A 24500-nucleotide genomic window follows, 5' to 3' on the forward strand; every position below is an offset into this window, starting at 1 on the left:
TCTAAACTAGAACCTACTACAGGGGATTTTATCCTTAATTGGATAGCAAGCCTTCATTTATACTCTCTAATGTTTACACCCTTTACTTTTCATATTTAGGTTGGGCCTTTGAGTAGGCAATAATGCTCCTAATGGAATAATTGCCTTTCAATACTGATTTCCTCTTATTTTTGTTTTTACTGTACTTTGTTAGCATGGAGGCACACTGGGAACTGTAGGTTTATTTTGATGCTGAACATTTAATCTGTTGACTTCAGGAGCATTACAATATTTTATCAATTCCTTTAATGAATATTTAACCTATTCTTAAATTGCTTCAGTTCTTTAAACAGAATATTCAAAGTTCTGGTTTGCTTTCTATTTCATGCTCAGCAGCAGCTTTATTTGGGTCACAGACTTGTACCCAAAACTTCTCAAGTTTTTTTTTCCCGTTTTCCAAGTGTCCCCCCTGGTTATCTTCCCATTATTACTGTGTTTTCTATAGCTAAGTCCAAACATCAGAGTTTGGCCATTCTTTTCCAAGGAACTGGACCAGGAAATGTGGTTTGTAGTAGCTGATGATTAAGAACTTATTTAAAACGGTGTAGCTAAATCCATCATCAAAGGAAGAAATTTGGTTTGTAAATTGACATAAACCAAATACAGTTAACTGTTCACGTTATTGAGTTTGGCTAGAAAATCACCTGGGATTAGGCAGTTGAACATCGACAAAAGTAGCTCATAGTCTGAATTTGACCTGTTCGACTTTCTGACCAAGCCAGCAACTATATCTGAAGTACAACCTCAGGATGAACCATAGTATTGGAAATGGGGCTTTAATTCCCTTTTCTAGTGTATGACCTTGAGGAAATGTTTTCTTTGAGCCTCAATTTTTCACCGTAAAACTGATAACAGTTGAATTTGTGTAATAATGACACATAATAGAATTCTATTAAAGGTACCAGATCCCCAAATTTCCCAATTTTCTATTAACAGAACAAGAGCTTGTGAAAGACCGACCCTACTTGTTAACCCACATCTTTTTACCCCAGGTTTCTGGCCAAGCTGGGTTATAAACTGAGAATGAAATGAAAATAATTCCTCTATAGACACTTGCACTACTCAAATACTTCATTTTATTATAGTATATGGGCTGTGATTGAAGAGAGGCAGTAGATGTAGTGTGTAACCAATGCCCTGGTTAGCATCGGATACCCATTCCGATGGCCATGAATGTGCCAAAGGTGCCGCCACTCTGCATCATGGTTTTCCCAATGCCACCCATCAGCTCCCGACCCCGCATTCCGATCCTGAAAAGAAACCAAAATGGGGACAATTGGAACCAGAAATATAGGGAGCATTAAATGCCCCTTTCCAATCTGCTGTTAATGATGAATCAAGTACTCCAGAAGTCTGACAATACCTCATTTGGTAGTTGCTGGACATATCTCTACGGATAGTGATAAGGGAAAAGAAGCATTAGGACCGCCATCGGTATTCTGATGTCATGTATCAACTGCTTTAAAAAAATGCAGAGAACCCAGTTTTTAGTGCTGGTTTTGCCTCTGGGGTACGTACGATCTAATACAGACCTTTGTCTTTTAGACAGTTTCCTTGTATTAAACAATGGGTTCAAGACCCAGCTCTGTAATTTACAGACTGTCAAGTGTAAATGGATCATAACATCAATCACAGAGTTCAGATGACATATACAGCACTTTTAGCATAGTGCTTGACATACAGTTAAGTGTTCAGTAAATGGTAATTCACAATCTTGAAAAATGGGATAACGGTCCTTAAATGTGAAAATGACTTTCAGCATAGAGTTTATCTGCTTTATTTCTACATCCTGTTCCCAGGACGATAAAACGGTTCAGCAAATGTCTGTAATTACATAGCAACTGTAGTACTTATTATTTCTTGGGCATTTAATATGTGCCAGATTCTGTACTAAGTGCGCTCTCATTCGATCATTACAGCAACTCTACTGTCCTCTACACTGGCGGAAAACCAGGTTCCTAAAATTGCCTATGGTCAGAGAACGGGTTAGGGAAGAGTACAGAGAACAATTGAACGCTAAGAGTTCTGCTTCTTAACCAACCTAGGCTTCAGAGTGAAGGTGGCCAGGAAATTAGGCTAAAGACCAGGGAGGGAATCAGAACGAAGGCTCTATTCTGGCTCCAGGCAGAGTGGGCTAGGGCAAGAATGTTAAGTAGTTCCGCCCGGAGCCCGTGCCCCTCACCTGAGACAGGAAAAGGTGCCGAAGAGCGCTCCGGCCGCCATGCCCACGGCGCAACCCATCACGAAGCCCATCTTCACGCGGTCGAAGCAGCTTGGCTGGGACTGTCCATAGGGACCCACGGCCACTGGCATCTACGCGGTATGGGGAAGAGATAAGTGCGGGCCCTGGCGCCCACGTCGTACTGGAAACAGAAGAGCCGGGATGGGGAGTAGGCCCAAGGATTCCGGAAACTCCGGCAAGGAAAAGGAGCTTGCAACTCGACCCTACTACCTGCCTCGCGTTCGGATCCCTGTGCCGCTGTAACCCCACCTTACCTCGTTCGGGATCTGGGTCGCTCAGTTCTACGTCTCACACGGTACGCGAGGAGGTGGACGCGCACGGCCCAAGTAATCGCTTCCGGGGCGCGAGGCATTACTTCCGGGATATCAGGGCCGAAGACCGCAGCTGCTTCGGACCCGGGACTTTGCTACTCACACCATGCTGCTGCTGCTGCAATTTGCCGGGAAACGAGCGGCCGCTGCCATGACTGTGGCTCCGGTGCCAAGGCCCGGGGCGTCCACTCGGGGGCTGCGCCTGCGTGGTACGCTTACGACGCGGCTCCCTGCTCCCCTCGCGCCAAGTGTCGACTCTCCCCTCTGCGCCACTATGCCCCTGAGTATTTCGGAGATCCCTTGATCCGCCGCGCAGCCCGGACCCTCCGATTCTTCCTCTAGCTGCGGCTCTCTCACTTTATCTGGCCACCTGTCTGAACCATTGACTCCGCCGCAGAACCCCTCAGGTCCTGCCCCCTCAGGCCCTTGGTGTCTGAAGCTCAGTCTTCGGATTTCTAGTCAATTTTTAGACATCCTTATTGAGGTTCGGGTCCCATCAGCCTTTGAAGGAGACTTCAGATATTCCGTGTTCACATTCTTCCTGAATGGGTCGGCCCTTCAGAACACAACGCCAGTCCCAAAGAGACAATTTGAATGATGCCCCAAATTTCCCTCAAAGAATCTTTTCTCCACCCCTTACCTCCTTTTACAGCTTTCTCGGGTTCAAAGATGTTTCGTCCCCTTTTCCATTAAGGTTCGACTCCCAGCATTTCTTAAATTTAACCTCTCACCCACCTCTATCCAGTTTTGCCTTCTAATCTCTTGGATGCCTGTATCCTCAGTTGCATCCAGCCTCACTTGGCCAATATTTTCCATTGTTTGTTCGTTGTAGCCCATGCTCCCCAGTCTGCTGTTCCTTCAAATACAGCCCCTGCTCCAGAGGCGGAGTCAGTGCTGCGACCTCTTTATATGGATGTGCAAGCTACTACTCCTCTGGTAAGAATGGAGACACTGTTTTTCCTAGGGCGAGTTGTAGAAATTATGTGTAGAAGTAACAGTGCACAGAAAATCTGGACTCCTGCACTTGAGGTCGTTGAGGTTTGCTGGGAAAAGCAGTGACAAAGAGTCAGAAGTTGTAAGTTCTAGTCTAGAAATGGCCATGTGACATACTAGCTGTTGACACTGGTCAAAGCACTGAAGTGCAGGCACTATAGTAGTTAAAAAGAATGAGATCTGGAATTAGCTTTTCTTTCAGTAACTGTGAGGTCTTGTGCAAATATTAAACGGGTTAAAAGATGCACTTGATGCACATTCAAATATTAATACAAATTTTCACTATGACCTTGTGTGAGAAGGGATGTTTGCTTGGGCTCTGTCATGTCCCAGCCTCTCATAGATCATATTGCATGGCAGCAGTGGAAACGTGCAGAACAAGGCAATGTTTGTAGACTACCTGAGAGGATCTGACTTGATATTGGTGGGGATGGGAGTATATTAGGCTCATATTTAATGAAGAGATGGAAGAATGCTTAAGGCCTAATGTATACAGTGTCTGAAAGGCTGGGAGTTTATTGAGGCAGGATAGGCAGGTCTGAACAGATGGAGTGAGGCCTGAATTGACTCTGGGCTCAGAGAGAATGATTATTCTGTTGTGCTCAGGACCCACGGGTACTCGATGCCATGCTCCCTTATCTCATTAACTACTACGGGAACCCACATTCACGAACACATGCTTATGGCTGGGAGAGTGAGGCAGCCATGGAACACGCTCGCCAGGTTAGTACAAAGGAGTGTGGGAGTTTCTAAGGTGAGAGGTTCAGAGGTCAGAGGTTCAGTGGTCTGTTGTAGGCATTTCCTGCTTGGGTGTGAGTGAACATGGTTTTGGGCTTTTTGGGGAAGAGATTCAGCCGGTAGACCCTGGAGTTTACCTGCGGGCATTTGATTAATTCCAGTATTTCTTAGCTGAATGACCTTGGGTGTTATCTAATTTCTCGAAGCCTCAATTTCCTCCCTTTTGAAAATGGGAATTGTAATAGTTATTAATGTAATAAAGGAGACAGTGCTGGGGAAGTGCTTATTAACTCAGCATCTATACATAATAAGAACTCAAGAAGTACATTAAAAACAACAGCAACAATGACACTATTATTATTTTGTTTTGCCCTGGAAAAGAGCCTGGGATCTGGGAAGTAAATAAATTTCTTCCTTGTCTAATCCTAGTAGGGTAGGACTTCTTCCAGGGTAGTTAATAGAGTACAGTAGAGCACCCTTGACTCCAGGAAGCTCTCCCAACTGCGCTTGCAGCCATGTACTTGTTTGAGGAACTGATGTTATGTTTCTCTGTATCTTGACTTGTAGCAAGTAGCATCTCTGATTGGAGCTGACCCTCGTGAGATCATTTTCACTAGTGGTGCTACTGAATCCAACAACATAGCAATTAAGGTAAAAGAAGGGAACTGGAGGGCATACATAGTTTCTCCTGACTTGTCCCACCATCACTTGGACTCTTACATATTTATTTCCTACCCATTCCCACCAACCCCTTTGTGAAGAGAAAACACACACAAACATATATTTCTGATTTGTTGCATCTTTCAGCCCTTTACAATCTACTCTGAAGTCTTGGTTCTTATTGAGCTGAGTTCAGTGAGGTAGCTGAATAGTAGAAGAGGTGGCTCTCTGATCATTAACCTCATGGTTTTTTGGACAATAGTCATTTCAGAGAGTAGATAGTAGTGATCCAATCCTTTTCCTCATTCTTTTGCTCTAATCATAATGAAGTCCACAATCTACCTGTTAGTTGGACATGTTTCTCTGCTTCTTGTTATCCCACTTTTACCCTTATATCTTTAATTTCAGGGCTGCTGTCTTTCAGCCTTCTTTTTCTATTAAATCTTTTTGCAGAAAATGCCTCCCATTTCCTCAGATATCTCTATTTTAGAGTACTTATGGCTATGATACGCTCTGCAGGCATTCACTTGGTCACCCATTCTTGGATCAGTTATTCTGTCCTTAGTACTAATGCAAGTAAAATTCCACCCTCAGTATTCATGTTGATGTTACATGAAATATAATCTCATTTGACTGGCCCTGCTTCCAGTATCCTTGAATGAATGTCAAGGCTCTGATAAATCATGGTCTGCTATAGGTTCAGCTCTGGCCCAACCTCCTCTCACTGTTGTCTCTCAGCTGTGCTGTCAGTGTTGGTTTTCTCTAACACTGGGCTAAGTGTAGGAGGCCTGAGACAGACTCCAGAGTCATCAGCACTCCCGATCCTGTTAACAGCAGGCAACCTTTCTTTGTACTACAGAGACCATGAGCCAGGGTTGGGGTCCCCACAAAAGTTAGGGATGATTTCTGGAGTGGGAAGCATTTTCAGACTTTGAAAATATTTGCTCTGAAAGTCTACATAGATCCCAAACCTAGGTCAAGGACTGCTAAGAATATCAGTGACTATTCTTCAGATAGAGTCAGCAAACTGTCTAGTATTAGAAAATTCTACACTGTGGGTAACTGAGTAGAAAGAGAGAGAAAAGATGTCATTTAACTTACACGTTGACAGAACTTTGAACTCCTCCTGTCACTCTGTTCCCCATATATTTTTACATTGTTGGGGTAAGAGTGTATACATTGGGTTTTTGCATATTTTATTTCTTTATTTTTTTAAGAGTAAGCATCTCAGGCACAAATGGTAGGAATTTTTAATCTTTGAGAAAGTTTTAAAAAGAAAAATTTAAGTCTTTCCTTCCTCCTCTACTCTGACCCCTAGTCCTGCTCTGCAAAGTTAATTTTTTAAGTTTGCTCCAGGGAACAAAACTATGCATACATACACATACACATATATGAATTAAAAAAAATTTTTTTGCATGGGCAGGCACCAGGAATTGAACGTGGCTCTCTGGAATGGCAGGTGAGAACTCTGCCTGCTAAGCCACCATAGCCTGCCTTGAATTTTTAAAAAATATTTTCACAAATCTTATTCTTCTGTTCCCTGTTTTTCTCCATTAATAACATATCCTTACGGTCTTCCTTTTCAAACTCCATAATTTTTAATATAACAACATTCTTTTCCATGGCATTGTATTATCACAATTTACTATTCATTTCTCTTATCGTTGGATATTTTTTTTTTTTGGTATAGGCAGGCTCTGGGAATTGAACCCAGGTCTCTGGCGTGGCAGGTGAGAACTCTGCCATTGAGCCTCCGTTGCCTACCCTATTATTCCTTTCTTAAATAAGGAGTTTAAATGTAACTATGACATACTTTGTCTCTGTAGTTTCATCTGTCTTTTGAAATATTTTCACTAAGGTAATTACCAAAAGAAGGATTAAAGTCAAAGTGTGAATACAGCTTTTAAGTTATCTTCCGAAATGATTCTCTGGAGAGATTATAACATCACTACTGCCATCAATAAGGAATGAGTGTATTAGTGTTACTTTACACTGCCAGCTTTGGGTATCACTGTTGCCAGATTTGATGTACTTTGCTCTTTAGATAGGTATAGAAGAGGGAAGCTTTTTCCTGGGATCCGAGAATTGGCATCTGTTCTAGTTTGCTAGCTGCCAGAATGCAGTATACCAGAAACGGAATGGCTTTTAAAAGGGGGAATTTAATGAGTTGCTAGTTTACAGTTCTAAGGCCGAGAAAATGCCCCGATTAAAACAAGTCTATAGAAGTATCCATCCAGGGCAAGATACCTTGATTCAAGAAGGCCGATGAAGTTTAGGGTTTCTCTCTCAAGTGAGAAGGCACATGGTAAACACAGTCAGGGTTTCTCTCTTGGCCGGAAGGGCACATGGCAAACATGGCGTCATCTGCTGACTTTCTCTCCTGGCTTCCGGTTTCATGAAACTCCCCGGGAGGCGTTTTCCTTCTTCATCTCCAAAGGTCTCTGGCTGGTGGACTCTCTGCTTCGTAGTGTTGCTCTCTGAATCTCTCATTCTCCAAAATATTTCCTCTTTTATAGGACTCCAGTAAACCAATCAAGACCCACCCAAATGGGTGGAGACATGTCGTCCCCTAATCCAGCTTAACAACCATTATTGACTAAATCACATCATCCAGGGAGATGATCTCATTACAATTTCAAACATTCAGCGTTGAATAGAGATTATTCTACCTTTATGAAATAGGATTTATATTAAAACATGGCTTTTCTTAGGGGGCATACTTCCTTTCAAACCAGCACAGCATCTTTCCCATTTTGTTCCCTTGCCCACTTTCCATTTACAATGGGATGGGAGTCATGGCTGTCTCTGAGTTGTGTTTTCCTTCCCTCCACCACCACCACTTTTTAGGGGGTGGCCAGGTTCTATAGGTCACGGAAAAAGCACTTGATCACCACCCAGACTGAACACAAATGTGTCTTGGACTCCTGCCGTTCATTGGAAGCTGAGGGCTTTCAGGTCACCTACCTACCAGTGCAGAAGAGTGGAATCATTGACCTGAAGGTAAGAGTGGCTTTTGGCAAGAGGGTACAAAAGAGAAGGATCCTAGTTTTAGCTTGTAGATCTATCTCTTCAGCTTCAGCTTGATGGACTAGGTCTAATGATTAGGGTGGGGTTTAGAGAAAGAAGCCTGGGAGAGAAACAGAATGTGTTCCCTTCAGGCATTTACCATCCTCCTTTTTTCTGGGTGACTTGTTTCCCAGCTTTGTCAGTGCTTCCTGGTTTGTAGGAGAGCCACTCAATGTACATACAGGATGTCAGGGATATACTCTCACCATGGCAAAGCTCTGACCTTTTCCTCCCATGTATTGAAGAATTCCTCTCATTTCCCTGAAGAAGAGGTGTGGTTTTTCTTCTATGTCCATTTCCTTGTATGACCGTTTTGGGAAGTGGGCCCACCATTATCATCTTTTCTATCCAATTTTGGGTACCAACATTGCTATACAAATCCCAAAATGTGGTTTGTAGATAAAGCCCTTAGTCCATCCTCCACACTGTTTATTTGTATCATTCTGTGTTTCTTCCCTCTTTCTTCTTGCTCACATTAGTCACCTGTCCTTGACTATTTCCTTCCAATGTCTGAAGTAACTCTTTTCTTTTCCTTCCCTTCACTGAGCTGATCTTGGGTCTTAGCTACTTCTAGACTTAAGTTCTATTGCCTGAGCTAGTCCTTTAACCACCATCCTACAATCAGTTCTGTAGACCTTCACCAGATTTTTACTTCCAAACACTTTTGATCTTTCTTCACTTTGCTCAGAAAAGCTGAGAGATTTCCCATTTCCTTTGACATGAAGTATAATTTTGTTTGCTGACATTCAAAGTCTTTGACATGTTTAATTGAGATATAATTCATAACCATAAAATTCACCCTTTTAAAGTGTTAAATTCATTGTTTTTTATTACGTAACCCATGATTGTGCAACCATCACACTGTCTCATGCCAGAATATTTCCATCACCCCAAAAGAAGCCCTACACCCATGGTTACCCTCTATTCCCTCCCCCACCCAGCCCCTTTCAACTACTTTTCTACTTTCTTTCTCTATGGACATTCTGCCTATTCCAAATATTTCATATAAATGGAATCATACAATATGTGACCTTTCATATCTAGCTTTCTTCCCTTAGCATGTTATCAAAGTTCATCCATATTGCATCATGGATCAATACTCCATTCTGTTTTTATGGCTAAATACTGTTCCACTGTATGTGTATAGCACCTTTTGTTTCTCCATTCATCAGTTGATGGACATTTGGGTTGTTTCCATGTTTTGGCTATTATGAATAATGCTGCTATGAACACTTTGAACACTCACGTACAGGTTTTGGCATGGACACATGCTTTCAGTTTTTTGGGGCATATTCCATATTCCTGGATCATATAGTAATTCTATGTTCACTTTTTGAGGAATAGCTAAACTTTTTTTTTTTAATTTTTATTGAGATATCTTCACACACCATACAGTCCATCCAAAGTATAAAGTCAGTGGCTCACAATACCATCATATAGTTGTGTATTCGTCAGTATGATCATTTTTAGAACATTTGCATTACTCCAGAAAAAGAAATAAAAAGCAAAAAACCATACATCCCATACCCCTTACCCTGCCTCTTGGCTAAACTGTTTTCCACTGTGGCTGTACCATTTTATATTCCCACCAACAAAAATGTACCAATGTTCAGATTTTTCCACATCCTTCCCAATGCTTTTTATTTTCTGTTTTTTTGATAATAACCATTGTACTGGCTATTGAAGTGGTATCTCATTTTGATTTTAATATACATTTCCCCAGTATCCTTCTTTGGATAGATGTCTATTCAAATCTTGCACCCTAATTTTATTGATTTTTTTTTCCTTGTTGAGTTGTAGGAGTTCTTTCTATATTATGGGTCTTAATCCCTTGTCAGATATATGATTTGCAAGTATTTTTTCCCATTCTGTGTCCTTTTACTTTCTTGATAATGTTCTTTGAAGCACAAAAATATTTAATTTTGATGAAATTCAATTTATGTATTTTTTCCTCTTTTGTGTGTGTGTGTGTTTTAGGTATCATATCTAAGAAATCAGTGCTTAATCCAAGCTCATTAATATTTAGATCTATTTTTTTTTCTGAAAGTGTTATAGTTTTAGCCCTTATACTTAGGTCTTTGATCCATTTTTAATTAATTTTTGTTGATGGTATGGGTCATCTTCATTCTTTTGCATGAGGACACACAGTTGTCTAGAACCATTTATTGGAAAGACAAAGTTGCGAAGTTATTGTGGCAACCTTCTTGACCATAAATATATAGGATTATTTCTGGATTCTCAATTCTTTTCCATTGGTCTGTGTATCTGTCCTTGTGCCAGTATCAGACAGTCTTGATTGTAGTCTTGATTGTTGTAGCTTTGTAGTGAATTTTGAACTCAGGAAGTCTGAATCCTTCAACTTTTCTAGACTATTTTGGCTATTTGGATCCCTTATATTCCTCATGAATTTTGGGTTTAGTTTGTCAATTTTTGCAGAAAGGCGCCTGTAATTTTGATAGGCGTTGCGTTGAATCTGAAGTTTAGACTGGGGAGTATTGGCATCTTAACAATATCAAGTTTTCTAATCCATGAACACGTGATTTCATTCCATTTATTTGGATCTTTAATTTGTTTTGATGATATTTTGCATTTTTCAGTGTATAATTATTGCACTTCTTTTGTTAAATTTATTCCTAAATATTTTATTGTTTTTGATGCTATTGTAAATGAAGTTGTTTTCTAAATTTCATTTTCATATTGTTAGTGTATAGAACTGTAGTTGAGTTTAGTAATTGATCATGTGTCTTGCGACCTTGCTAAGCGTATTTATCTCTAATTGTTTTTCTGTGAAAAGAGATCATTTTATACCTTCCTTTTCCAACCTGAATGCCTTTTATTTCTTTTCCTCGCCTAAAATTACCCTGGCTAAAACTCCAGTATAATATTGAACAGAAGTGGGGACAATAGATCTCCTTGTCTTTTTCCTGACCTTAAGGAAAAGCTTTCTGTCTTTCACTTTAAGTATGATGTTAGCTTTGGATTTTTCAGAGATGTCTTTTATCAGGTTGAGAAATTTACTTCTCTTCATAATTTGTAGAATTTATTTTTTATCATGAAAACAGGGTTGTATTGTCAAATGCTTTTCCTGTGTCTTTTGAGGTGATCATGTGTTTTTTGTCCTTTATTCTCTTAGTATGATGTATTATGTTGATTGATTTTTATATGTTGAGTCAACCATGGTTGGTCTTGTTCTGTGATCCTTATTATCTGTTGCTGGATTTGGCTTACTGATTTTTTGTTCAGAATTTTTTTGCTAAAATCATGAATTCGTAAAATGTATTGATCTGTAGTTTAATTTTCTTCTGATGTCTTTGTTTGGCTTTGGTATCTGGGTAATACTGGCCTTATAGAATGTATGTACAGGTTGAATCCTACTATTTCAGTATTTCTTGACCGCTGTGCCCCTTGTCAGATCCTCCCTTCAAACGTATTGGCCTTCATATCTCCCTCATATGCCTTGGCAATCCTGCCTTGGGCCTTTCCTCATATAGGCTCTCGTCTTTTATCTATATTCCTCTTCTTTACACTTCCCTTAATCTTCTTCATCTTTTCTATCTCTCTTGTGAAATCCTCATGTCTACTCCCACCCATTCTAATCTCTTCTGAATTCCCTCAGTACTTATCGGCTTTTTATTTCTGTGCCCTGCTGCATGTACATGCCAACTAGGCTGTTTCTTGAAAGTTAGGTTTGCATATTTTCTGTATTTTCATTTCTCATAATATTTAGCATAGTGCCTTTCTTTTACTTAGTACTATTTATTGCACCTCAGGTCCAGGCAGTGCGGATAGAGGGATGAACAAGGTAGGCCTAGCCCCTGCCTTCAGAGTTTATGTTCTAGTCAAGGGAACAGTTAACAAGTAAGCAAACATATAAATGAAATAACTACAAGTTAGGATAAGTGTGATGAAGGAAGTAAATACGGATCTTGGAAAGAACATAACATTGACACACACTAGAACAGCTATCAGGAAAGACATAAAAGATGTTGGTGGAATAATTAATAATTCCTTTAAGATATGTAATGTTTTGTTCAGATGTGGTCCCTGCTTCTGTATTGTTAATAGTAATCTTGTTCTGCTAACTCTGTTCTTTGCTTCTTACTCTGATGACCTTAGGTAGGAAAGTCCCCTACCCTCTTTCATCTTTGATTAAATTTTTTATTTTTAGATAATTTTAGTTTCACATGCAATTGTAAGAAATAATACATGGAACTCTCATGTATCCTTTACCCACTTCCCTCAAGGAAAACATTTTGCAGAATTTTAGTATAACTCACAACCAAGATATTGATATTAAAACAATTCATTGATCTTGTTCTGATCTCCCCAGTTTTACTTCTGTTTATTTGTGTGTGTATGTGTTTAGTTCTATAAAATTTTATCATATGAGTAGATTCGTGTATTTCCCACCACAGTCAAGATACAGAACTGTTCTGTCAGCACAATAATTCCTTGTGTTACTCCTTTATGATCCCACTAATCTTTTCTTCATCTCTATAATTTTGTCATTTTAATAATGTTATAAATGGAACCACAATAGATGTAACTTTTTAGATTGGCTTTTTAAAAAAATTCAGCATAAATGTTTGGAGAGTCATTCAAATTGTTGCTTGTATCAATAATTTGTTCCTTTTTATTGCTGAGTGGTATTCCATGATGTGGATGTACTGGAGTTTGTTTAACCATTCGTCTGTTGAAGGACATCTGTTTTTTTTTTTTCTAGTTCTTGGCTATTACAAATAAAGCAAAATGAGTATTCATGTATAGGTTTTTGTGTGAACTTATATTTTCACTTCTCTGAGATAAATGTCCAAGAGTGCAATTGCTGGTTGTTTGGTAATTGCATTTTAATTTTATAAGAAACTGCCAAATTGTTTTCCAGAGTAGCTTTGCCATTTTACATTTTCACCAGCAATCTATTAGTGATCTAGTTTCTCTGCATCTTCTCCAGCATTTGGTGTTGCCACTATTTTTTGTTTTAACCTTTCTGATTGGTGTGTAGTGAAAGGCCGTTTTTCAATACTAACCTTGTCTATATTCTGAGTTAGGTAGGATTTAGTTAGCAACATAGTCTCTTCACGCCTATATTTCCTTAGGAACTAGAGGCTGCTATCCAGCCAGATACGAGCCTGGTCTCAGTTATGACTGTAAACAATGAGATTGGAGTGAAGCAGCCCATTGCAGAAATAGGTGAGTATTGTAGATATACCTTGATTCTTGCCCACCCTGAGGGAGCAGTAGTAGACTGGGTACTGCAATATATAAAGGAAAATATCTTATTCAGGACAAATCGTAAGTGGCATAGCCAGTATTTGAATTGAGATCCAGTATACTTTATGCTCTTTCCATTTTACTGCAGTTGGTATAAACAAAAAAACCTCCATCTTTTTTTCCTTCTTTCACATTTTTCCCTTTAGAACATCTCTGTTATCTCAATTTAGAGTCAGAGATTCACCCTATAATTAGCAAAAAAGATCCATTAATCTTTGCTTCATTTAAAATAAAAAAGTATCTAAAATTTATTCTGATATATTATGTTAATGGGGAGGGAAGAATGCTGGGTGTCAAGGATGTTTTGGCTTGTTGTTTTGTGCTGTTATTTATTCCAGTGAAAGAAGCAAGAACCCAGAGATAGAGAAGTGATTTACTATATGGCTGTAGGCCAGTGGTCATAGTTTTGCCTTAGTACTTGTGGTAGATTGTGAGGCCACTGCCGTGTGTCTTCCAAACATGGTGCTGTGGGTCTTTGCCTCTTTTGTTTCCTTAGGGCAGATTTGCAGTTCCAGAAAGGTGTATTTCCACACTGATGCAGCCCAGGCTGTTGGAAAAATCCCACTTGATGTCAACGACATGAAAATTGATCTCATGAGCATCAGTGGTCACAAAATATATGGTCCAAAAGGTACCAAAATGGGTAACAGGGGTCTTCTTTGGGGGCGATGAAACTGTTTTGGAACTATATAGGGGTAATGATTGCACAACATTGTGAATGTACTAAATGCAGCTTAATTGTATACTTTAAAATGGTTTAGTTTATTTTATGCAAATTTTATCTTAATTAAAACAAAAATAAAAACAGTACCGTTACCTCCTAGAATTCATTCTCTCTGAACCTTCCAGCAAACTCTTGGGTAAATGTTCCTTGAAATCATTTGGAGCTAATTTTGCTCTCAGAAGAAGTTGTATATTCAAGTGCCCTGCAGAATGAGTGTCATTTAGCAATAGCTAAGAACATTTGCCTGTTTGTAGACCCCAACAGATAATTATGCAACAGGCTATTCTTCCCTGGTCCCTTTAGAATACCTTTAAAAGATGTTTGGAGGCTTATTTGGTTGAGAAAAAGGGGTTTTGTCATATCAAATTTAGCTAAAAAGGCCCAGTTATCTTGTCTGTTCTCCTGGCAACATTCATTGCCAGTGTACTTCATTGCAGTATCTTGCCTTAGCTTGTAAGCTCTAGCTCGTATGGGCTTTTATATCTCCTCGCGTTTTTTTCTTGAGGGCTTGGTTGGATCTGTGCTCCTGTTACTCTTTCAGGGATACCTGTTTGTTCCTTATTAGCTTTAGGAATGCTTTTTTTTCCCCCTACTATTCTGCATTGCCTTCCTAAAACTTTAGGGAAAATTATAAGACCCCTGCTGGGAGAATGAAAAGGAATTTATGACCATGGACGCTACAAATATAGTGACTACAATCCATTATGAAATGAACAATATCTCTTTGTGTCAACTTTAGGAATGCTTTTAAGCTTGAGTTCTGTCTCTGTCCCCAGACCTGTTGTCCTTTAGTATTATGGAGATAATACTAAGAATCATAAAATATAAACAAACAGCTCTTCTGTCTTTGGGGTGAGAGCATTTTGTGGTTTGTGCTTTCTGTGCATGTTCACTTTCTATATCTGCAGCATATGTCATGTGGGTGTATGTCCTGTGAAACAAGGTGTGATGAGCTTTTTTCCCCCCACAGGTTGCAGAGAATGGTTTTGTGAGCTCCTATTTCAGAAAGCCCAGTAGACATTTTGTCTTTAACTAAAATGTTGCCTTTATTGGCTTTTACTATAGATAGAACTATTTTGATAAAACCACATATCTCATATAGATTGGGTTAGGGTTAGGGTTATCAGCACTTAGATATGTGCAGGTATCCTTCACTATCCAAACTCCTGTTTTCTGAATTCAGGATCTAAATAGATTTAGATAATATGGTATCCATCACTGACTAGACATGGTACCTAAGCACTTGCTATCTGTACTGCATAGATTCAGATAGTGTAGAATACTTGAGTTTGTTTGCTTTTTTTTAAATAGGGAAATGAAATGTTTCTTGATAAATGCAGTTTGGTGCATACATTATTTTAAAATTGGGTCCTTCATAATAAATTTGGGAACTGTCATCTTAATTTGTATAGTATCTGTAATCTCTCTCTGAACGGTTGTCCTGTGTGGGAGAAGATTCGGTAAACGAACCTCATCAGACACCCACTCTATTAAAAAACCTTGACAACATAGTGAATGTGTCTCTGTGCTCATATTCATATGTTACCTGAAATTCCTGTAAGTGAGTTTGTTTAGTCACAGGTGATATACATTTTTGAGTTTTGATAAACCCTGGGAGATAGTGCCATTTTTACTCCTTTTGAACTCGCCTCATTTTTTCCCCTCTAAGTTGTTGATTTGTTGTTTTGCTTTTTAGAAAAGGTAATGTATTTACATGGTTCAAAATTCAAAAGCTACTAAAAAGTACACAGTAGAAAGTCTACCTCCTGCCTCTGTTCCCAGCTATGCATTTCCCCTCTTGGGAGGCAGTTTCTTGGGTATTTTTCTAAAATTATTCTATGTATTTATAAGAACATTTATACTACTTGACCCTCCTTTTTTTACCCAGAAGATAATAAATTAAACCGTTGTTTTGCATATTTCTCTTTTCAACTAACAATGCATCTTTCAGTTATTCTATTTGAAGTACAGACTTTATTCTGATTTCACCAGTCTTCTAATATCTTGAAGATTTAAAGTGTCAGACAGAAGGGGCTTCCTTATTCTTTCATATATCTGGTATTTCATTGTGTGGCCATACCATAATTTATTTAACACTTCCCTTGATCGGCACTGTTTTAGTTTGCTAAAGCTGACAAAATGCAGTATACCGGAAATGGGTTGTTTTTTACAATGGGGATTTATTAAATTACAAGCTTTCAGCTCTTAGGCCATGAAAATATCTAACTCAGGGCATCTACAGGTGATGCTTCCTCCCTGAAGACCGGCTACTGGCAATCCTCAGCTCCTCTGTTACTTGGCCAGGCACATGGCAATATCCACTGTGTTTTCTCCCTTTTCTCCTGGTTCATTGCTTCCAGCTTCTGGTTGCTTCTCTCTCAGCTTCTCTGGGACTTTTTTCTATGTCTTCTCTGTATCTTTTGTCCTCTTATAAAGGATATCAGTAACAGAATTAAGACCCACACCTCAGTTGAAATAATCTAATCAAAAGGTCCCACCCCCAATAGGTCTGTACTCACAAGAATGGATTAGCTGATCTTTTTTGAATATGATTGCTTTTGGAGTACGTACAGCTTCAAACCATCACAGGCACCTAGCAATTTCCAAGTTTTTTGCTATTAAAAATAATGCTTCAATGCATGATATAATTTCATACATGGATAGGTAGCTACTTTAAACTCTTTTGGTCATTATTTCTTTTGGTATTTACTCCCTGTTCTAATTTATAAGCTGCCAGAATGCGATATACCAGAAATGGAACGGCTTTTAAAAAGGGGAATTTATTAAATTACATGTTTACATATTCTAAGGCCGTGAAAATGTCCAAATTAAAGTAAGGCTGTAGAAATGTCCAATCTAAGGCATCCAGGGAAAGATACCTTGGTCCAAGAAGGCCGGTGACCTTCAGGGTTTCTCTCTCCACTGAAAAGGCACATGGCAAACATGGTTACGTCTACTAGCTTACTCTCCAGGGTTCTTGTTTTATGAAGCTCCCCTGAGGGCATTTTCCTTCTTCATCTCCAAAGGTCTCTAGCTGCGTGGGCTCTTGTGGCTCTTTCCAAAATAGTTTCCTCTTAAAGTGCTCCAGTAAGCAACCCCATCTTGAATGTGTGGAGACGCATCTCCACGGAAACCATCTAATCAAAAGTTACCACCCACAATTGGGATTATCCATCTCCATGGATTCCATCTCCAATCAGAAAGCTCCCACCCAGCAATATTGAATAAAGATAAAATGACATGGGTTTTCTGGGGTACACCACAGATTCAAACTGGCATGCTCCTTTTATGGTAAATAAGTTAGTGAAACATTATGCTTTTACTACTATTTCTTACCCCTTCTCCCCACAAACTTACTTTATTTAGAAAAATTTCAAACTTACAGAAATGTGGAAAGAATATTTTGACCCCTTTGGAAAGTAATAATTTGTCTCATTTATGTTTCTGGTTTTTAAACCACACTTTGTTTCCAGGCGTTGGTGCCATCTATATCCGCCGCCGGCCCCGTGTGCGTGTGGAGGCCCTGCAGAGTGGAGGGGGCCAGGAGCGGGGTATGCGGTCTGGGACAGTGCCCACACCTTTGGTGGTGGGGCTAGGTGCTGCATGTGAGGTGGCACAGCAAGAGATGGAGGTATGGAGAGAGCACTTCCCACCCATAACTTCTGCTGGGTGTCCAATTTACTGGCTTAGAATGACTGAGTATGATCTGTTAGAAGAGGAGGTTTAGGAAAACCTAAATTCTTGTTCTGAGGGAGGTGTTGAGGCTTCAAAACCCATGGTCTTTTAGTAGTTATTAGATCATTTGTTTCTGGATTGCTGGAACCAGTGTCCAATTTCTGGGTCCCTCTTACACACCAGGCACTTGCTTGGTGCTGGGGATAAAGTGATCTCCATAAGTAACATAGAATGATAGGTAATCTTGAGCTGGTTGATAATGGTTATTATGCTTATTCCTCCCTCCCCTATTCCTAAGTATGACCACAACCGGATCTCAAAATTAGCAGAGCGACTTACACAGAAGATAATGAAGAGCCTTCCAGATGTGGTAATGAATGGGGACCCTGAACACCATTACCCAGGTATGGCTATGGCGCTGTTCCCATCCTGGAAGAGCCTGAGACACTGAGAACCCCTCTCATAGTGGTTCTTTCTTCCAGGCTGTATCAACCTCTCCTTTGCATATGTGGAAGGGGAGAGTTTGCTAATGGCACTCAAGGATGTTGCTTTATCCTCAGGGAGGTGAGTGGACCTGGTAGACAGGGACTGTGGCAGAGATGATTAGCCTGGCTTCTAAGAGCCATAACAGCTTATTAAATTTCCCGGTGTGGGGATGACAAGTATGTAAGCTCTTGGTAGAGGGTAAAGGTCATTTTGTATGTAACTATTTTTTTAGCTGACTTGGCACTGGCTTAAGTTTGTCACTCTGGGAGGGCTTCCTAGGGTAGAATTTTGTACTTTTTGTGGTCCCAAGGGATGTGTTTATCTGTTCTAGGATTATACTAGCAGCTCTGCTGCAGGCCTCCAAAATTGAAAGTAACTCCAAAAGCCACTGAGAGTTTAACTGCCCTCAAGCCTGGTACCAATGATATATTCTATCCTCAAGAATGAGCACATAGTCCTCTGCTGCCTCTTTTTGTTAAATCCAGGTCACATGACATCATATTCTGTTATGCCTTCTCAGTGTCTTTGCTCAAAGAGGTTATCTACATAGGGTCCAGAGGAGCTAGCTTAGCAGCCACGTTGCGCAGGTCAGCATCTGGTTCCTTAACTTTGCTGGATTAGAAAGTCTCTTTTGTCTCCATGGTCTGACTGCAGGGGTCTGGGGGGTTGTGGGAGCAAGGGTTTATGGCTAAAAGCAGTTGTTGATGATTAATTTAACAAGGCTATTGTTTCTCTCTCCTCAGTGCCTGCACCTCTGCCTCTTTGGAGCCCTCTTATGTCCTTCGAGCGATTGGCACTGATGAGGATTTAGCTCACTCTTCTATCAGGTCAGTGACTCAAGCTGCAACATTTATGAGATAGACCATCCTCTTTTGTATTTTTTATCTCTTTTTATAGGCTTTATCAATCTAGTTTTCCTTATACCTTCTTGAAAGTTTCTAGTGCACTTGGTTCTCAGGCCTCATTGAATATCACCTGGGAAGTTTGTGAAAGATATTCTGATTCATTAGGTCTGGAGAGGTGTAGGAATCTTCTCAGGTGATTCTGATATGGGTGGTCCACAGACCAGGTTTTGAGAAACTCTTACCTCAAGAGGAAGGACCATGTTCTTCTCTCTTTGTGTCTTGTGTGTAGGAAACCCTCAGTGAGTGTCTGCTGAATGAATTTACCCTAATGTAAGAGCTCTCATGGAGAGCTTTTCTCCTGTGCCTTTTTCAGGTTTGGTATTGGCCGCTTCACTACAGAGGAGGAAGTGGACTACACTGTGGAGAAGTGCATCCAACATGTGAAGCGTCTTCGAGAAATGAGGTATGCACTAATGTACCAAGACCCTTTAGAAGAAACTGGAATGCTGCCTTCTCTCTTGTGTTTAGGCTATGTGTTCACACTACCAGAAATCCAAGTTTGAGAGCACTTGGGTCTTAGGAGTTAGAGGTCCCACAAAGCAAGAAAGTAGTCTCCTCAGCTACATGTTTTCAGAATATGAGAATGTTTTTAAAAACTAAAGAACTGTGTTAAGTTTTGTGTATTTTACCACAATAACATTTAAAAAACAAACAACTAAAAACTACATAAATGCAGGTATTGTTTTTCACTATCAGTGGTATTAATTGTAGTAATAGCATTAAAAAATTAGTAGTTTATAGAGTAAGTATAAGAAAACTTCCATTAGGATAGGGTTTTCAATTTGGGTTCTGTGGTTGAACTTCAGTTGTTACATGGTTGTCCTGAAATTGCACACTAAATATTGTGCAATTATGTACTTTTCCTGGTGGAAAGCCCACAGTTTTCATTAGATTCCCAAAAGAACACTGCTCAGAATTCTCTATCTAAAGGTGCTCCTAAAAGTCCAGAAATCCTGGGCCAGTCAGTTGCCACTAAGGCTTCTCTGCACGTAGCCAATAGAGCTCGGCTTTCTCTAGACCTCTGAATTTTTTCAGAGCATGCCCCTGTCCTGACTCACCTTGACTTTCAAGTTTCTCTTGGTCTAGTGCTAGGAGTGAGGAAGTTCAGGTATGTAGCCTCCTTCCCTTTGTGAGCTCTCCTAACCTTTCTGGGCTCTGGGTTTTCTTTCTCAGGGCCAAGCTGTATTGCTAAAGCATCCACAACTTGTTTAGCCTTAAAATTCTTCCTTTGGCCTGGTTTTCTGGTACCCTCTGGCATACCCAAGGGGCCTTTTTACTGTCCATACTGCTAGCAAAGCCTTACTCTTCCTAGCTGTGAGGTTTCAGTATCTGCACTCTAGTCCTTCTGACCCTTTACAAACTGAATTAAACCTGGTTCCTTTAGCTGTCAACCAGAACCTTATTTTGTGAACCTGTAAGTGACCTTCCTTGAAGAGAAGGGATAGAAAGGAGGTGGCTCATTTTTTTCTTTTAATTTATTTTCTTTTTGTTTGTTATTAATTTTTGTTGTTTATTATTAAGATGGCTAATTTTTAAGGGTCCATGGAAAATGTAATAAATAGTGAGGCATGCTAGAAATGCATAGTGTAAAGGAGAAAAGTAGGCCAATAATAAAGTGGGGAAGAAGAAAACTAACTGGGAAGATCCAAATCACAAAATCCCATAATCATAGCACCTTGTGGTAATATCTAGTCAGGTAATATTATCTAACACATCCAAATTAAAGGGGTATCAGAGCCAGAGATTGCTTAGAAGTAGTTCTTGTAAAAAATGTGATGCCCAGGTCCAAGATCCAAGAGATTCTTTTGAATTGGAGCCAGAGATGTTAGAAACAGAATCCAACTCTACAGAGATGAAGCTGGAAGGAATTGGGTGAGGGTGCCACAAAACCGTATGATTTAGGGCTAAGCTGCAACCCTATCTGGGAACTAAGGCAAAACCTAGAAACTAGTGCTGAAAATTAGACCATTCAGGTGGGGAGTAGAGAGGCTGAAAGTTGCTACTTATGTGAATCCCATGGGTCTTGGTTCATCCAGGGAGACTATGTCGGTAGCTCTCAAGGGTGGGATGGGATCTTTAGGAATTTGAACACAACTGATGCCCATTGACTCAGGGTCCCAACAGAACTGAGCCTGAGGTATCTAGTTATTCCTTTTGTTGTTAGTTGGGGAGAGGCTAGAGCTGGCAAGGACTTACATTTAGCTGTAGATGATTTGTTAGCCACTGTGGTGGGATGTGCCAGGTAAGGACACAGGGGATGGTGAAGACAGAAGGAGGGAAGTCATTGCTCAGGGTCTTGGAGCCAATGTTGGCTGCTTATTATCTGAGCCTTCCCTCATCCAGTGCCTCTTCTCTTTGGCAGCCCTCTTTGGGAGATGGTGCAAGATGGCATTGACCTTAAGAGCATCAAGTGGACCCAACACTAGAAGAGTGGGCACCTGACTTTGTGTACTGGCCTGGCCTGTACTATCTCTTGGACTCATGCACAGCCAGCACCTTGTTACACCCAGCGGTTACTCCATGTTCAAACCAGAATTGCTATAGCTCAGTCAACTTCAGTATCAGCCAATTTTCAAGACAGAGACACAAGCACATTATCTTTCCTTAGCCTCAGCTTCTTTGGTGGGGAACATTCCTCATTTATCCTCAGGAATCATCTGTTCTGGATGGACATTCTCATTCTGAAGCAGTAGACACATTTGCTATGCTATCGCTGCTGGACATGTCTGTGTCCTTGATGGAGAGAGAGCCAGATAAATATTCAGGGGTCCCAAAGCTCTATATGGACATTTTCAGTCATCATTTTCTGCTGCTCAGCTGGACTGGCCCCTTTAGGAACAAGCATGATCAACTTAGATTTAATTTTTTTGTGACTCCTCTTCACATTGGTCACCTCTTCATATTGATTGTACATTGAACAGTGAATTATTTAGAAGGCTTGTCTCCTTCATGTACTCCTCCTCTTTCTTGTCTCTTAACACAGCAAGAAATACCTATTTGACTCTATCTATTATTCTAGTAATTTTTATTTCTTTGAAATTTATTAATTTGCATATCAGAGGAATAAATCAACTTTCTTATATTTGCTCTGTGACTTTATGAGAGACTCAGGGCAAAGTGAAAGCTGTACTTGGGAACTGTAGAACAGACTACCATTCCATTTGAGTCTACTGGGACTCAGTATCATTAATTGCGTCTGCTTACATCTCTGTCCATTCAACAGTTAGTGGGATACTTGCCAGGAGCCAGGCATTGTATTGGGGATATACTGGTTAACAGGATCAAAAAGAACCCTGCCCTCATTGAGTTTACATTCTAGTGAAGAAATGGAAAATAGGAAGTAAATAAAATAGATTGTGGTAAGTGCTATGGAAGAAATAAACAGAGTGCTAAGTGGAGATAACAGAAGAGCCTATTATGCTAGGTTTTCTAAGAAGGCTTTTCGGAGGAGGTGGCACTTAAGCAGAGACATGAAGAACCAGCCACGGAAAGATCTATGGATGAGTGTACCAGACAGAAGAGGCAGCAAAGAGCCTGAGGTGCGAGAAAGCATGGTATCTTTGAGAAACTAAGAGAAGGTCAATGCAACTGAGGCAGAGTTTTTCCATTTCTGGGTCTAAACCCATAGGTGGGTAGTTACTAGCACTAAAAAAAAGAAGAGTGCATTATGCATATTTTAAGTATTTTATTTTGGTTATATATTTGAGTATGTATACCAAGTTGTAATTATATTTCTTCTTTTGAAAGCCGCTGGCTAAGGTATGGTGAATAAGGATGGAGTGAGGAAGGAGGAGATGAAATTAGAGAGGTTTTCTTTTAATGAATTTTTTATTTTGGAATAATTTTACATTTATAGAAAAGTTGCAAAGATAAACAGAGTTCTTATATACTTATCCTCCCATTTACCCTGATCTTAACATCTTACATAAAACTATGGAACATTTGTCAAAACTAAGAGATAAACATAAGTATATTAGTATTAAACTTCAGACTTGATTCAGATTTTACCAGTTTTCTCTAGGATCCAATTCTGGATACCACATTACATTTAGAAGGTTTTGTTTTTAGCAAATTAAATCATACCTACAAAGAACATATATACAGTATAGGTTTAGTTTACAAATAAGGCCTATTTTTCAATTTGCTGGTTGTGGATACTGGACTAGTGCCTGTCAAGTCTCCCACACAAATCTTTCCAAGTGCTGTTAAGAGTTGTGAGAATTTCAGATGTGGCCTCTCTCTCCAGCCAACATAACAAGCAAACTCACCACCCTCCCCCTGTCTATGTGGGACATGACTCCCAGGGGTGTGGACCTTCCTGGCAACGTGGGACAGAAATCCTGGAATGAGCTGAGACTCAACATCAAGGGATTGAGAAAATCCTCTCGACCAAAAGGGGGAAGAGTGAAATGAGACAAAGTGTCAATGGGTGAGAGATTCCAAACAGACTAGAGAGGTTATCCTGGAGGTTATTCTTATGCATTAAGTAGATATCACCTTGTTATTCAAGATGTAATGGAGAGGCTGGAGGGATCTGCCTGAAAATGTAGAGCTGTGTTCCAGTAGCCATGTTTCTTGAGGATGATTGAATAATGATACATACAGCTTTCACAATGTGACTGTGTGATTGTGAAAACCTTGTATCTGATGCTCCTTTTATCTACCTTGTCAACAGACAAGTAGAACATATGGAATAAAAATAAGTAATAGGGGGAACAAATGTTAAAATAAATTTAGTTTGAAATGCTAGTGATCAATGAAAGGGAGGGGTAAGGGGTATGGTATGTATAATTTTTTTTTCTGTTTTCATTTTATTTCTTTTTCTGAGTTGATGCAAATGTTCCAAGAAATGATCATGATGATGAATATGCAACTATGTGATATTGTGAATTACTGATTATATATGTAGAACGGAATGATCAAAATAGGAATGTTTGCGTTTGGTGTTTTTTGGTATTCAAAAAAATAAAATAAAATAATTAAAAAAAGAATGCTAATGATCAATGAAAAGGAGGGGTAAGGGGTATGGTATGTATGAGTTTTTTTCTGTTTTCTTTCTATTTCTTTTTCTGAATTAATGCAAATGTTCTAAGAAATGATCATAATGATGAATATACAACTATGTGATGATATTGTGAATTACTGATTATATATGTAGAATGGAATGATCATATGGTAGGAATGTTTGTGTTTGTATGTTGGTACATTTAATAAATAAAATAAATTAAAAAAAAAAAGTTGTGAAAATTCGAGCCCGGATTTTGTTGTTAGTTGACTCCTCATTTTCTGACTTGAAAGACTGTTAATTATAGTGACATTCATTATGATATCAGATATAAGCAGAGAGAATGAGGCTTGGGAGGCTAAAGCAACTCGAAAATAATTTCTAA

The 24500-nt window shown here is 39.6% G+C and overlaps 2 protein-coding genes across 2 annotated transcripts; one reads left to right on the top strand and one right to left on the bottom strand.

The window, feature by feature from the left end:
• Positions 1-1098: 1098 nt before the first annotated feature.
• On the bottom strand, positions 1099-2742 carry ROMO1 (reactive oxygen species modulator 1). The gene is made up of 3 exons (XM_077170057.1): positions 2536-2742; positions 2222-2352; positions 1099-1289 (listed from the first exon to the last, which is right to left on the bottom strand). The coding sequence occupies exons 2-3, from the start codon at positions 2350-2352 to the stop codon at positions 1181-1183; spliced, it is 240 nt and encodes a 79-aa protein (XP_077026172.1). The 5' UTR covers positions 2536-2742; the 3' UTR covers positions 1099-1180.
• On the top strand, positions 2611-22192 carry NFS1 (NFS1 cysteine desulfurase). The gene is made up of 13 exons (XM_077170044.1): positions 2611-2801; positions 3425-3528; positions 4192-4308; positions 4891-4974; positions 7831-7983; positions 13146-13239; positions 13817-13951; positions 17518-17675; positions 18018-18123; positions 18202-18283; positions 18949-19032; positions 19424-19513; positions 21473-22192. Exons 1-13 carry the CDS (start codon positions 2699-2701, stop codon positions 21534-21536), a joined length of 1374 nt encoding a protein of 457 aa, XP_077026159.1. The 5' UTR covers positions 2611-2698; the 3' UTR covers positions 21537-22192.
• Positions 22193-24500: the final 2308 nt, after the last annotated feature.

This window comes from Tamandua tetradactyla, chromosome 1, assembly GCF_023851605.1.
Source record: "Tamandua tetradactyla isolate mTamTet1 chromosome 1, mTamTet1.pri, whole genome shotgun sequence".
In the NCBI taxonomy this organism is placed as follows: Eukaryota; Metazoa; Chordata; class Mammalia; order Pilosa; family Myrmecophagidae; genus Tamandua; species Tamandua tetradactyla.